The following is a 16874-nucleotide window of genomic DNA, read 5'->3' as shown; positions in this document are numbered from 1 at the left end:
AAATCGTCGACAAAAATAATCAAATAAATCAAGACATCTCCATCTCGCAATACATAAAGACAATAATCATATTTACTCCTTTTAAAACCTAAACTTCTTAAAAACTCGTCAAGACAATTGTACCAAGCTCGTGAGCTTTCTCGCAAACCATACAATGCTTTATACAATTTACAGACTCTATCCGTACAATCATCATATCCTCTTGGCTGCTTTACATAAACTTCAGATAAAACTTTACAATTTAGAAACGCAGTCTCTACGTCCATTTGTTCTATAACCAAACCTTCTTGACAACAGTATGACAACAAAATCTTTAATGTTTGCATATTGGTTACTGGAGAATAAATATCCTCAACGACTTCTTTTTGTTGAAACCCCCTGACAACTAATCTTGCTTTGTAAACACTTCCTGATTTCTTTGTGAAAACCCACTTTACATCAATGGCTTCTTTATCAACTGGTTTATCTACTAATTCCCATGTTTTGTTTTTGTTCAAACAATCAATTTCCTTATTCATCGCTTTTTCCCAATAATTTGATTCGGCGCTGTTAATCGCCTCCTCAAAGCTTTCCGGACTATTTGCACTGCAAAAGTTTACGTAAATAAAATTGCTGTAAACATAATCATTTAATATTTTTGGTTTTCTTTCTCTAGATGATCTCCTCAACTCAAGTACTTTCTCTGGTTCATGATTATCAGAAAGCTTTTCATTTTTCTCAATTTCCTTCTGTTTTTCTTCTTATCCAAATCTTGAACTGTTTGTTGCACATTTCTGAATGTATCTTTATTATCTTTGACATCTGCAATTGCCTTTTCTGCATCTCCGAGCAACTGTTTCTGCTGTGTTTGCAGTTCTGACAACTCTCCTTTCAACTTTCGAACTGTGTTCTCAAGTTCTAAACATTTCTGCTTTATTTCCTGAGCATCATGTTGATACCTTTCCACTTCAGCTGCAGTGTCTTCTGTCTCATACTGAAGCAGCCTTAACTTGTTCATCAATTCCACATATTCTTTTAGAGTTTCGTGGGATTTACTTTCACTGTTGAAAGCATCTAAAATTATTTTCTTAACAGTATTATTGAACTTTTCTTCTTCCTCTTTAATATTAATCTTATTCTTTTCAAGTGAATTTATGTGATTTTGCTTAATCTTAATGCGTGCACCGAGTGCCTGCCGATTCTGCACAATTTCTTGTATTTGTTTTCTCTTATTAACGAGCTCTTTCAATTTGCTCTCTTGATGCATTAATTGCTGTACCACTGTGTGATGATCATGTGAAATTTGCTGCTTCTCCTGTAATAATTTTTCTTTCCTCTCTCCTATTACTTGTATTTCTTTAATACTAATGGATCGTGTGAAATAATTTGCTTCTGTCACACGACTATTCTCCGTAAGCTTTTCTCCGGAATATATTGAGTGAGAGGCAGAATATCTGCTGCTTTCTGAGAAAAACAATCTTATACTTGCAGGCACCTTCTCAAATGTTGCATCAGTTTGTTTCGTTCCAACTGGGATATTATGTAGGCCATATGTTCTTAGAAGGTATTTAAGGATGGCTTCTGGTGCTTCAATTACATCAGAAATATAAGTTTTGAAGCCAAACTCCCTCAAGTGCTTGATTGGTATGGTTGATTTATAGTATGAAGATGGTTGATGCATTTCACCAGAATGTAAAAAATTTAACCTTAAGTTCATTTCATCTCTTAGTATCCTCATTGCATTGTTCATATCATCTTTGTCCTCAAATGTAAAGGCTAGTAAGTCCCTGTTTGAAATGACAGCTTCCACATACTTCGCATAGCTTGGATCTTTCAAATTGGTCTCTAAGACAATAGGGTCATAAACATTTCCAGAGAAACGATGTTTATTTTCACGTAGCCACATAGTTCCTCTGTAGACATCAGGATGCCTGTGCTGCAGCAGTGAGAGTCGTTGATTTGCTACATTTCTGAGCCTTTGCAATTCTGAATCCTGTGCTCTTATTTCGTGGTCTATATATGACACCTTGCTTTTATAGTCTTCACACTTGTGACGAAAGATGTTGCAGGCATCACTGACTTTTGAGATCTGTTCTTGAACTTCCTTCAGCTGAGTATGTGTAGAGTCATCAGACTGTTTACTGAGCTCACGCAAATCATTCTGCATTTTGTTCAACTGTAACTGCAATGCAGCTAATTCTGACTCTCGAGATTTCTCTGCTTCAATTTTCTTTTTGTATTCCTGATTAACATATTCTATTCTCTCAGATACAGGTTCTCTAGATACCGATTCATTTTTCAGGGTGTTTATTTTGTCCCTTGTTCTTATTTTACATGTATTTAATTTACTCTGGGCTGTCTGCAATCTCTTGTTCGCGCCATCCAATAGAGACTCAAATGGTTCAAATTCCTTTTTACATCTCTGCAAGTCAGCAACAGCTTCTGCCATTTCCTTTTGTTTCTGTTCAGTGTGCACTTTGTGTGCTTTGTATACAGCCCATACTCTCTTCTTCTTTAATAATTTCACAGCTTCTATACAGGCCATCCTCTCCTTAATGTTGTTTACTGTCACTGCCAACCTGGAATTTGTTTGTTCATCATTCTCCACTGCTGCTTGATATTCATTTATTTTCTTTTCATATTCCTTTATTTCTTTAGTCAAACATTTCAGCTGTTCATGCATTTGGGCCAATTTCTTTTCACCTCCCACAGACTTTTCTGTGTTCTCCAGTAACACCTGGCGGTTCATCTTTGCAAAATCAGTAACTTTTTCTTGTGGAAGAAACTGGCACAAATTACCAATTTGTATGTTATACTCTGCAACCTTATCATCAACCTGTTTAGAGCTCACAACTTTGCCATCAATTCTCCACACACATTTGTTATCTAGGTTAAACACACGGGAGATCACTGTTGTTGAGGTTGTACCAGTTCTTAACTCTATTTCAATTTTTGCTTCTTTACAGCCAGTTTTAATATATGATGCAAGAGAGGATCCACGGTCTGCAAGTTTCAGTTTCCCACCAAGTCCCAAAATTATAGCTGATACAATGGTTGATTTACCACTTCCATTTGGGCCAATAATTACATTCAGATTCTTGTTTATAATCTTGTTGCAGGTGTTTGGTCTTCGTTCATGTTGTGAAACACGTTTTCTGTTCCCCTTTCCATGTTGATGGGTCTTTGTTGTGGTTTTGGTATATTTTGTCGTGCACTTTCCATTTCTTCAATTATCAAACTTTTTACACTGTTTGTGAATGTCTCCACCGTAAGGCTTATGTTCTGCGTCATTTTTCTGTTTGTGAATGTCTCCATCATAAGGCTTATCTTTCGCGTGATTTTTTCTGCAATTTTTTATTCTAATATTTGTCATGGTCAGGAGGCTTATTATTGTAGTGACTTGTTGAACCACTAAGTTTCACTGTGTGATTATGTTAGGTCAACATATAGCGTCACTTGTTTCACAATACTACTGTCTTCTCTCTCTGCCTGGCGATTGTTAACCTCACTTATTGAAGGAGCGTCACTTGCAGTGCAATTTTATGAGATTGATACACTCTTTGAAGATACATATCGCGTTTAGGAAGTCCTCTTCCATCTCTTTCTTGCGGTATCCTCCTATTTCGACAATATTAATTAAATGTAACAGATAATGTTCATCATGTTTGTCTACCACGTCAATCATCTTTCGTTAACCATGTAAAACCTATTTGTTAACTTTTCTTAGCTCATTTGTCTTCGTCAGGCAAGAAACTGAACGTCAAATGAACAGCTGAATCACACAGATGTAACTGATGTAGTAGTACCTGCTGAGACCAGAGACTACATAGGCACCAGTGAAGACACGTTACTCGCAGTGTCTTTCTTTCTGGCACGACATATAATATGGGGCGTACCCTTATGCTCCCTATTAGACTCAGATGAGGTTTTAGGAAGGGTTCCCCCTGTTGGAAAGAGAATGCCGAGATTCTAATTTACCCTCTCAAATCAAAATCAAATAGGAAAAAGGCATATAATTCGAAACTCTCCTTTCCCTCCATCAAAAGCGAATGAAGTCAAACCAAATAAGCCAAACCTAAGGCTAAAAAGAACGTAAACTCTCTCATCATTCCATTCTCTTCCTTCAGGAGTCACGCAGCATGTCATTCTCAATGGAAAGAAGTCTTCCGAAGTAAGAGTGATTTCAGGTGCGCCGCAGGGGAGTGTCGTAGGACCGTTGCTATTCACAATATACATAAATGACCTTGTGGGTGACATCGGAAGTTCACTGAGGTTTTTTGCGGATGATGCTGTGGTACATCGAGAGGCTGTAACAATGGGAAATTGTACTGAAATGCAGGAGGATCTGCAGCGAATTGACGCATGGTGCAGGGAATGGCAATTGAATCTCAATGTAGACAAGTGTAATGAGCTGCGAATACATAGAAAGATAGATCCCTTATCATTGAGCTACAAAATAGCAGGTCAGCAACTGGAAGCAGTTAAATCCATAAATTATCTGGGAGTACGCATTAGGAGTGATTTAAAATGGAATGATCATATAAAGTTGATCGTTGGTAAAGCAGACGCCAGACTGAGATTCTTTGGAAGAATCCTAAGGAAATGCAATCCGAAAACAAAGGAAGTAGATTACAGTACGCTTGTTCGCCCACTGCTTGAATACTGCTCAGCAGTGTGGGACCCGTGCCAGATAGGGTTGATAGAAGAGATAGACAAGATCCAACGGAGAGCAGCGCGCTTCGTTACAGGATCATTTAGTAATCGCAAAAGCGTTACGGAGATGATAGATAAACTCCAGTGGAAGACTCGGCAGGAGAGACGCTCAGTAGCTCGGTAGGGCTTTTGTTGAAGTTTCGAGAACATACCTTCACCGAAGAGTCAAGCAGTATATTGCTCCCTCCTACGTATATCTCGCGAAGAGACCATGAGTATAAAATCAGAGAGATTAGAGCCCACACAGAGGCATACCGACAATCCTTCTTTCCATGAACAATACGAGACTGGAATAGAAGGGAGAACCGATAGAGGTACTCAAGGTACCCTCCGCCACACACCGTCAGGTGGCTTGCGGAGTATGGATGTAGATGTAGAATGAAAGATGCAACACGAACAACAAAATCAGTATCAAGTTCCACTTCCATCCACTGGTGAGCGTGAATCCTGCATCTCTCACCGCTTCTTCGACAATCAGCTGCTTTCCTGATAAAGACAATGGTACATACTGTCAAAAACCCAAATTCTGAGAGAGAATTGACACGACACGTGCACCGAGCACTCTTAATAAAATAGATCCTTTGTAAAACCTTCGGCAGAAGGTCTAAGTGCTGTCAGCTTGCCCCCTCGTGGGGATGTGAAATAGCAGATAAGAAGCACGCGTGGTACAAGGCTACGCTGTGAGCACTGACTTTGAGTGTATCCGGACGGTGCGGCGGCAGGTGTGCGGGTGTATGGGGAAGCCCTCCGCGTCGTGCACCACCTGCAGGTGCGACAACTCCCTCTCGCGGTAGCGAAGCAGCTCTGGCGGCGTGTCACTCACTCCGTCCTGCCCCCAGGCCGCCACCGCCGACCAGCACAATCCCAGGATCGCCTTCAGCAGCCCTGCCACAACCCCGCACAAGCACAGCTATAAAAAACGACAATAAGGGGAAGCCCACGATTGCGATATACACTACTGACTATTAAAATTGCTACACCGAGAAGAAATGTAGATGATAAACAGGTACTCATTAGAGAAATATATTATTCTAGAACTGACGTGTGATTACATTTTCACGCAATTTGGATGCATAGATCCTGAGAAATCAGTACCCAGAACAACACCTCTGGCCGTAATAACGGCCTTGATACGCCTGGGCATTGAGTCAAACAGAGCTTGGATGGCGTGTACAGGTACAGCTGCACATGCAGGTTCAACACGATACCACAGTTCATCAAGAGTAGTGACTGACGTATTGTGACGAGCCAGTTGCTCGGCCACCATTGACCAGACGTTTTCAATTGGTGAGACATATGGAGAATGTGCTGGCTAGGACAGCAGTCTAACATTTTCTGTATCCAGAAAGGCCCGTACAGGACCTACAACATGCGGTCGTGCATTATCCTGCTGAAATGTAGGGTTTCGCAGGGATCGAATGAAGGCTAGAGCCACGGGACGTAACACATCTGAAATGTAACGTCCACTGTTCAACGTGCCGTCAATGCGAACAAGAGGTGATCGAGACGTGTAACCAATGGCACCCCATGCCAACATCCCGGGTGATACGCCAGTATGGCAATGACGAATACACGCTTCCAATGTGCGTTCACCGCGACGTCGCCAAACACGGGTGCGACCATCATGATGCTGTAAAAAGAACCTGGATTCATCCGAAAAAATGACGTTTTGCCATTCGTGCACCCAGGTTCGTCGTTGAGTACACCATCGCAGGCGCTCCTGTGTGTGATGCAGCGTCGAGGGTAACCGCAGCCACGGTCTCCGAGCTGATAGTCCATGCTACTGCAAACGTCGTCGAACTGTTCGTGCAGTTGGTTGTTGTCTTGCAAACGTCCCCATCTGTTGACTCAGGGATCGAGACATGGCTGCACGATCCGCTATAGCCATGCGACCGAGCGAGGTGACGCAGTGGTTAGCACACTGGACTCGCATTCGGGAGGACGACGGTTCAATCCCGTCTCCAGCCATCTTGATTTAGGTTTTCCGTGATTTCCCTAAATCGTTTCAGGCAAATGCCGGGATGGTTCCTTTGAAAGGGCACGGCCGATTTCCTTCCGAATCCTTCCCTAACCCGAGCTTGCGCTCCGTCTCTAATGACCTCGCTGTCGACGGGACGTTAAACACTAACCACCACCACCACCACCACCACAGCCATGCGTATAAGATGCCTGTCATCTCGACTACCAGTGATATGAGGCCGTTGGGATCCAGCACGGCGTTCCGTATTACGCTCCTGAACCCACCGATTCCATATTCTGCTAACAGTCATTGGATTTCGACCAACGCGAGCAGCAATGTCGCGATACGATAAACCGCAATTGCGATAGGCTAAAATCCGACCTTTATCAAAGTCGGAAACGTGACGGTACGCATTTCTCCGCCTTACACGAGGCATCACAACAACGTTTCACTAGGCAACGCCGGTCAACTGCTCTTTGTATACGAGAAATCGGTTGGATGCTTTCCTCATGTGAGCACGTTGTAGGTGTCGCCACCGGCGCCAACCTTGTGTGAATGCTCTGTAAAACTAATCAATTGCATATCACAGCATCTTCTTCCTGTCGGTTACATTTCGCGTCTGTAGCACGTCATCTTCGTGGTGTAGCAATTTTAATGGCCAGTAGTGTACCAGTGTTTCCCAACGCTTCTGTGGCCAGCACCCCTGAATGTGCTCAGGATTCATCCAAACAGGGATCTTCGTCTTAATCGATATTTGCAAAATGTCGATATTTTCCGTGTTCTAACTTCAATATTGCGATACTGTTACTGACGCCTTTGAAACACCGTAACATCAATGTTAAAACATCAACCTTCGATGTTGGCAAAGAACCAGGCTCCTGTTACTATCCGTCATTTAAACGAATCTTTTCCTCAACATGTCTCATAACGGCATCAGTGCAGTAGTTAAAGGTGTAAAAAGAAAAAAAAATCATATATCCTCTTCGGCCCACATGCTCAGTTTGGAAGGAAAAAAAATTCTGTTGAAAAACTGATAAATTACCTGAGTTGATTACGGCAGTGAAAACGATTGTACCGTTGTTTAAATAAAATGTAGCAGTAAGAAAATACTCAGGCTGCAAACTAGTTCATGAAGTATCCACTAGATGGAATTCAGCATTCTATGAGATTGAAAGATATTTTACAGGTGTTTATGTTGATAAATAATCTCGTTATTTGGCATGAAAGTGCACCATCGAACAAAAGCCGCAGATGTAGTTTATCTACATCTGGTTTAGACTTTCTGCGGCATATAGGAGTGCTTGCTCATGAAATTTAACGTAAAAAAAATACGTTGTAGGCAGTAAAGTAACCGTAACAACTAGTAGGATAAATATCCAAATATCTGGCATGCAACAATACAGATTATTGGAGAGAATTCGAAGAGTATCACCAAAAATAACAGAAATCTAAAAGCACTTACCACCAACTGTACATGCTAACATAATGCCTCATATCAATGCTGCTTGACACTACATCCAAGAATACACCGTTTAAAAATGTGTTAGCATTTCCGAAGGCAACCGAAAACACCAAAGGCTTGCTTGCAGCTGTTGAAACTACTATCAGGGACATCTCATCCTTAAGAAAGGAGGTCTTCATTGCGCAAAATGTGCTGTAAGAATAATATGTGGTGCTACAATGATACATTACAAGAAAAAAGAAATTTTATTTACGGGGTGGGCGTTGTAAAATGGTACAAGAAAAGAGTAATTTGCCAACTGGAGCAGTTAAACCTGAAAGATTGCCTTCTACATCTTAGACACCTCCATTAGGTACACAATCATATCATACCTATTCAAAGCTACAAAAAACTGCACTTTTAGTCAGTTACATGTTCCATGGATAATTTTGCATGATAGATCGTAATGATGTGGAATGAGTCTTTTTACATTCACATCAAAAATTAATTTGTACATATGGTTACATCCTGAACCTTTCTAATGTACGGATTGATGTCATTTAGTAATTCCTACCCACCACCTTTTACCCGTTACAATAATAGAAATTATTCTACAGAATGGAAGAAGTTGTCATCAAGAAACTTTCTCAGTTTATCAAATTTTACTTTGTCTGTCAGGCATTTTATATCACTGGTAAATGATCAAAAGTTTTTGTTGCAGCGTTTTGAACCCCTTCTTGCGCTAAAGACAGCCTTAATGTGGAATAATGAATGTCATTTTTCCACCTGGTTTTGTAATGATGTACAAACGTCATCAGGGAATAAATATATTGTGAAGCAGTAGTCGGAATGCCCAACTCCTTAAACATATGTCTACAAGATGATCGTGGGTAGGCACCACATATTATTCTTACAGCAAGTTTTTGCTCAATGAGGACTTTCTTCCTTAAAGATGAGTCACGCCAGGACATTATTCCATATGACATAACTGAATGAAAATATGTAAAATATACCGACTTACTGACCAGTCTCTCCCCAAGATTTGCAATGATCCTAAGCGCAAATGTGGCAGAACTAGTTGTTGCAGGAGTGCCAAAACGTGTTTTTTGCGATTTAAATTCTCATCAATATGGACCCCAGAAAGAACCAGAGATTGTACAGAGTTTCAGGGAGAGCATAAGGGAACAATTGACAGGAATGGGGGAAATAAATACAGTAGAAGAAGAATGGGTAGCTTTGAGGGATGAAATAGTGAAGGCAGCAGAAGATCAAATAGGTAAAAAGACGAGGGCTAGTAGAAACCCTTGGGTAACAGAAGAAATATTGAATTTAATTGAGAAAGGAGAAAATATAAAAATGCAGTAAATGAAGCAGGCAAAAAGGAATACAAACGTCTCAAAAATGAGATCGACAGGAAGTGCAAAATGGCTAAGCAGGGATGGCTAGAGAACAAATGTAAGGATGTAGAGGCTTATCTCACTAGGGGTAAGATAGATACTGCCTACAGGAAAATTAAAGAGACCTTTGGAGTAAGGAGAACCACTTGCATGAATATCAAGAGCTTTGATGGAAACCCAGTTCTAAGCAAAAAAGGGAAAGCAGAAAGGTGGAAGGAGTATATAGAGGGCCTATACAAGGGCGATGTACTTGAGGACAATATTATGGAAATGGAAGAGGATGTAGATGAAGATGAAATGGGAGATATGATATTGCGTGAAGAGTTTGACAGAGCACTGAAAAACCTGAGTCGAAACAAGGCCCCCAGAGTAGACAACATTCCATTAGAACTACTGACAACCTTGGGAGAGCCAGTCCTGACAATACTCTACCATCTGGTGAGCAAGATGTATGAGACAGGCGAGATACCCTCAGACTTCAAGAAGAATATAATAATCTCAATCCCAAAGAAAGCAGGTGTCGACAGATGTGAAAATTACCGAACTATCAGTTTAATAAGTCACAGCTGCAAAATACTAACGCGAATTCTTTACAGACGAATGAAAAAACTGATAGAAGCCGACCTCGGGGAAGATCAGTTTGGATTCCGTAGAAATGTTGGAACACGTGAGGCAATACTGACCCTACGACTTATCTTAGAAGAAAGATTAAGGAAAGGCAAACCTACGTTTCTAGCATTTGTAGACTTAGAGAAAGCTTTTGACAATGTTGATTGGAATACTCTCTTTCAAATTCAGAAGGTGGCAGGGATAAAATACAGAGAGCGAAAGGCTATTTACAATTTGTACAGAAACCAGATGGCAGTTATAAGAGCAGAGGAGTATGAAAGGGAAGCAGTGGTTGGGAAAGGAGTGAGACAGGGTTGTAGCCTATCCACGATGTTATTCAATCTGTATATTGAGCAAGCAGTAAAGGAAACAAAATAAAAGTTCGGAGTAGGTATTAAAATTCATGGAGAAGAAATAAAAACTTTGAGGTTCGCCGATGACATTGTAATTCTGTCAGAGACAGCAAAGGACTTGGAAGAGCAGCTGAACGGAATGGATATTGCCTTGAAAGGAGGGTATAAGATGAACATCAACAAAAGCAAAACGAGGATAATGGAATGTAGTCGAATTAAGTCGGGTGATGCTGAGGGAATTAGATTAGGAAATGAGACACGTATAGTAGTAAAGGAGTTTTGCTATTTGGGGAGCAAAATAACTGATGATGGTCGAAGTAGAGAGGATATAAAATGTAGACTGGCAATGGCAAGGAAAGCGTTTCTTAAGAAGAGAAATTTGTTAACATCGAGTATTGATTTAAGTGTCAGGAAGTCGTTTCTCAAGTATTTGTATGGAGTGTAGCCATGTATGGAAGTGAAACGTGGACGATAAATAGTTTAGACAAGAAGAGAATAGAAGCTTTCGAAATGTGGTGCTACAGAAGAATGCTGAGGATTAGATGTGTTGATCACATACCTAATGAGGAGGTATTGAATAGAATTGGGGAGAATAGGAGCTTGTGGCACAACTTGACTAGAAGAAGGGATCGGTTGGTAGGACATGTTTTGAGGCATCGAGGGATCACCAATTTAGTATTGTAGGGCAGCGTGGAGGGTAAAAATCGTAGAGGGAGACCAAGAGATGTATACACTAAACAGATTCAGAAGGATGTATGTTGCAGTAGGTACTGGGAGATGAAGAAGCTTGCACAGGATAGAGTATCATGGAGAGCTGCATCAAACCAGTCTCAGGACTGAAGACCACAATAACAACAAGAATTTTGAAGTTTCCAGCCTATTTATTATTTCCTCACCCCCTGTTACACTTATCGTTGGTGTAGTACTTCTAGTTGTGCAGAAACGAATATGTTGTGTCTTTTTAAAATTGAGGGTTAGACCATTCGCAGAAAACAAGTCAATGATACTTTTAACAATTTTGTTTACCATTTCTTCTGCTTCTGTACATACGCTTGTATTGATTACAATACTAGTGTCATCTGCAAAAAGAACTTATTCTGGTTGTTGTATACTAGACGGATGATCGTTTACATATGTGAGGAACAGTGGTGGACCTATAATTGAACCTTGGGGAACCTCATATCTGATTACTCCCCAGTCAGAATTATGTTCATGAACTAATTACTTGAGTTACTAGGTACAACTTTCTGCATTCTTTTGGTTAGATATGATATTATCCATTGATTGGCTATGCCACCAATCCCTTAAAACGTCAATTTATCTAGGTGAATACAATGATTCACACAGTCACATGCCTTAGAGAGATCGCAGAAAATACCAACTGGCGCTATTTTATTGTGATGTATTTGAGCTATATAGCCACCTCACCAGCTTCTGAGAGACTGTTCTCAAATGCGAGGTATTCTCTCTATCTTCAATACAATAGACTGAAAGAGAAAATTCTCTTAAAAAGATTATTTCTACAGTCTGTATACATAAGTAATAGGATGCATGATGTTAATTATTGCTGTATTTATCTGTTAATAAATATGGTATTAGATATACGTGTATGTTTCGCTGTATAAAGTGATCATTTGACATCTACAGGGTGAGCAAAATAAAACTAGCCCAGAAAATATTTCATGACCTCAAGATAGGCAACACAACTTACATCGTCTACCCCAGTTGCGGATGATGAAAGATGGATTGCCTTTTTTTAAGGTGTGTGAAATATTTTACAGGATAGTTTTATTTTGCTCATTATGTATACTGTATTAAAAACATCTAAGCTTTGGTGTAGATTACTGTCGGCCATCAGTATTTATAGCCGTCCATGCGTCCAGCGGCGCCCACATAGCCAACAGGCGTCGTTTTCATCGCCCGTACGAGGCCCGACATTGGCGGCACTACTTTCGTCCACCAGGTCACGTGGCCGCAAATAGGCTGTGATGTATTCTTCCACCACTGCAGTATTTATGCCGATGCACGGCCACAACCAGCCAGTTCTGTCTCAATCAACGAGTATGTTTCGACTCAGCAGCTGAACTAAGACACAGTCCAGCCTTCGAACCAGGACCACTTTGCCTGTGCCATTCTTCAAAGCAGCCAGTCGGTTTATCATGAGCCTTCGTTGCCTCATCAAACATTGGTCCCTGAGAAACCAGCCTTCAGACTTGGAATCAATCTATCACAGACTTTACTATTGTGGCCTGTCAGAATATAGATACTACACTACAACGCACAGCGATTGCCCTTCGTTGTAGACACCTAATTAGGAAGTGTCTTTGACTAGCAAAAATATCAGACAGTAACAGTGCATACTACATTCAGAAGTTTCCTACATTTGAAGTTCCTTTTGTGTTTTTCAATCATTAATTCAATGGCAGCCCATGTGGCTATTGAAGTGCCCTTATTTATGCTATTCATGATAAAGTGTCTGTGTTACTTCTGTTCTTAGTAGCCTATTCTTTCTATGTGCAACATTCCCTGGTCACAACAAATATTGGTGAAGAGGTTAAGAGTTTGCTTTGTTTCATCTCAGTCATTAGCGATGAGGCTGACATTTTCCACGTTTTCAGGGCAATTTATTCAACATTTCACAGATCTCGCAGGCTATACAGTGCTCATCGGACATTTCCTCATAGACATAGTGTGGTAATGTGTAATTATCGTTTCAGTATGAGTCCTCTCACAGTGGATGTAAACAAAGGTCTGCTATTGTTATTTCAAAGTATGGAACAAACAAAGGACTCACCTTGAAGAAGGTCACAGGCATCGCTGCACTATCGAAGTTATTCAGTCTCCTACATTGAAGCACATCAGATTTGCAGGAGTGCAGGCAGTGCTGTTGCAGTTCCCACTTCTAACACGCCAGAAGAAAGCCTGGTCCAGCTCTTCAGTACACAGAAACTCTCAAGTGATACTCACCAGCCGACCATCTTACCATGATGGTTTTGCTGCAACGGAACTTGTTGTCCCGTTCCATATTTTTCCAATAAATCCCGGTACAGGAGAACTGTAGCCAGAGTGTTTTGACTCTGCAGAAGCGAATTCCGTGTATGACAAACAGAAGAGAATGGACCAAGTGGTGTTTATTTATTTATTTATTCATTTTATTTCATGTGTGCCGAGTCCGAGTTTGCTTGTATCCTTTCCCTTATGCGACCTTGGACTGTATGAATGATATAGTATGTGATATAGCAGAAAGCTCCGGTCAGAGGTCCTAGCATTGCATGTGTAGAGTCGTTCTGTGGTAGGACAGTACCAACCCCCTAAACGTGAACAAGTTTGGCAAAGATGGTGGGCAAGTCAGGTCAGAGAGAGCGCGATGGCCAGAGGATTGGCTCTGTTAGGTTGGAGAACCATCCCCTTCACCACCTTTTTTGAACGAAGAACGGTTAGGCGAGGTGTCCGGTCGAGCACTTGTTCCTGGGTCGCGGCGTTGGGCAGACATGGAGACGCAGCCCTCGTTTTGGTAATGTTAACAAAGGTACTAGATGGTCTAAAGTCCGCTCGGTAATGAAGTCCAGATGTTGCAATCAGGTGCGAGATTACCATTAAACCCCACGAGGGAATTTATTTTCATAATTTATTCGAATTTCAGTAGAGCTTTGCGTTTGTGATTTGGTCAGGCCATGCACCATGGGCCTTAAGCTCGCGGTCATATTATTGCTCTGTGCTTAACGGAAATTCACTGATTCAAAGGATTTTAATCTGCTCTTTTATTTACAGTAATAGTTTGGGGGATTTTTATTCATCTTTCATATGTTTTCTTTATGAACTTGCTTTCGCGCCACGTGGTCGGTTAGAGCAACCGCCACATTGATAAACCGTAGTTTCGGTCTGAAAATGTATTGTACACGATGAATAATCATAGGACAGTGGGCGAGTGAAAAGTAGGGAGCGAATAATCTTGTTTGTCCGTATTTTTCTGGATTTCTGTTGGCTACCGAAACTTGGCCGCGTGGGTTGAATACCATTGAAGTGATGATGTTTCTTGTGCTCCCCCGTAACTATTTGATTTGTTGGCGATGTTGTGCGATAAGTAAAATACATGGTTTAAACTCATGCCACTAGGGAAAGTATCAGATTTTAATGCCCATTGATATGATAAAGACTTGCGTAATACTCTTCCACCCTGACCTAATTTTGTTTGCAGTGTCTTTGCTGATCATGTTCTGAGTCACCTATAGCAATTGAATGTAATAAGCATAGGTTTAGGTATAACTGTGTGTTTGTATAAAATTACATTGAAGCCAGGTCTGCGCTCCCCTGTCCCATTCCATAATTGCGTGGCGAAACTGAACCTAGAGAGACCAGTTTTGATGATGTATATTGCAAGAATAACACGACTAGTTGTTGAAGTGCCATCGGTACTGAATAAATGTCAATTAATCGCTACCCTCGACTGATTATTTACTCCCTCCATCATAAAGAATAGCTGAAAGTCAGTACCACAGTCGAATTCTGGGTCATGAAAGTAAATAAAAGCTGCATACTGCTTATTACGCCCTGTATGGGTGCCTTCTATAGTGGTTCAAAAAAAATTGCATTTTCCGTTGCGTTCAAATTTTTACCAGTTGGTTAAAACCTTCCGCTATAAATGATTAATACCCCGCAATAACTCGCAGGGGCCAGTAATTTCGTGGACCACACGAATTTAAGAAACCATTTACTACAGACGGCAGCTTGCAGGAGCGGTAGGACATGACAAAGCGACGGTAATCTTCCTACTTAGGCAGAGTTTTATCACCACCAGTACTGGGAGGTTACGTTGCACTGCATGCAGGCAACATTCAACGGTTGGTTCTCCTGCCTCAGTTGTTTCACCTGGGCGCTTCCCTGGGAGGGGTGCCGATGGTGCCTTTGTTACTTTGCACCCTCACCAAGATGATGAAGCCTTGGATGCCCTTCCTCATGAGGGTGGCAAAGCACTTCGTGCTATTCTCACATTTGGGAGCCGTGTGACAACATCCTTGCTTCCATACTTTCTCTGGTGCTCCAAGCTCTCATGGTCTATCCTTTCCTCGTCCACGGCGTGGCTCCTGCTACCGTCACTACAGGCCCAAAACCTTACTGCTTCAACCTGGCACCACTCATTGCCAGCTCTACCCAGTACCCATTCTCATGTTGCAGCACGCATCAGTCGCGGAGGCTACTGATCCTTTTCACTATTGTGCTCCAGTGCATGAGACATTCTCTCTAATATATTTCACATCCCTCCACTACTTACTTCCGGCCCTTCTTTACGCTCCTCATGCACAACTTTGAGGCCACGGCGTTCCTGTCACCCCATGTCACTCTCACACTCCATATTCCAACTGTCCTCTTCTGCAGACGACATACCACGACCATCAACACTCCAGGCTTTTTCGCTATTCTTCCTTATTCCACACCAAGCGATGTGGCGCAGTGGTTAGCACACTGGAGTCACATTCGGGAGGACGACGGCTCAAACCGGCGTCTGGCCATCCTGATTTAGGTTTACCGTGATTTTTCTAAATCGCTTCACGCAAGTGCGGGCATGGTTCTCCTGAAAGGGCAGAGCTGACTGCCGTCCCCTTCCTTCCCTAATCCGATGAGACCGATGACCTCGGTGTCTGATCTCCTTCCCCAAACTATCCAACTCTAAATCGCTTCACGCAAGTGCCGGCATGGTTCCCCTGAAAGGGCACAGCTGACTGCCGTCCCCTTCCTTCCCTAATCCGATGAGACCGATGACCTCGGTGTCTGATCTCCTTCCCCAAACTATCCAACTCTAAATCGCTTCACGCAAGTGCCGTCATGGTTCCCCTGAAAGGGCACAGCTGACTGCCGTCCCCATTCTTCCCTAATCCGATGGGACCAAGGACTTCGCTGTTTGGTCCCCTGCTCCACATAAACCAACCAACCAACCATCATTATTAAACGCAGACTTCGATTATACATTTTCGTCCCTTGTCTTCTGGTTTCATGACAGCTTTGTGGATCTCCAGCCCTGTCACAGCAGTAGCACATTCACCAGATGGCACTGGCCAATCGATATACCATCGGCATTTACAGCACCCAACTTGTTTGCCATCGACCACCAGTATTGTGACGCCAATCCCGATGGCTGTTGTCGACTCCTCTAGACCCCAAGATGTAGCAGTGGGTCGCCCATCTTTATCCCGTGCAGGAGGGGATGCAGTGCCAAATCAGTCTGACTCAAAGGAGCCAAAATGGTCGCCCATTTTCTACCTGGAGGATGGCGGGGGGGGGGGGGGAGGGGGGGGATGCTGCATCCAGACATGCAGTCAGCCAGCAGTATAGACAGTTTCTGCAGGTTGCCAAACTGCGGGCCTACTGGCACCATGGCATCGAAGAACAAACAACACAGCAGTTCTGAATAGCAACAGCAACGA

At 42.0% G+C, this 16874-nt stretch overlaps 1 protein-coding gene across 1 annotated transcript in view; it reads right to left on the bottom strand.

Moving 5' to 3' along the window:
* LOC126231919 (structural maintenance of chromosomes protein 5-like) overlaps window positions 1–16874 on the bottom strand; it is a 192946-nt gene that overhangs the window by 15026 nt on the left and 161046 nt on the right. Inside the window, exons 8-9 of the mRNA XM_049942426.1 lie at window positions 5385–5577; window positions 732–3203 (exon numbers count right to left, since the gene is read on the bottom strand). Coding sequence (XP_049798383.1) covers window positions 732–3203; window positions 5385–5577 — 2665 coding nt within the window. The remainder of the gene's footprint in view (window positions 1–731; window positions 3204–5384; window positions 5578–16874) is intronic.

Source organism: Schistocerca nitens, chromosome 1, assembly GCF_023898315.1.
Source record: "Schistocerca nitens isolate TAMUIC-IGC-003100 chromosome 1, iqSchNite1.1, whole genome shotgun sequence".
NCBI lineage: Eukaryota > Metazoa > Arthropoda > Insecta > Orthoptera > Acrididae > Schistocerca > Schistocerca nitens.
Note: the sequence above shows the minus strand (reverse complement) of the source record. Positions and strands in the feature narration are given on the sequence as shown.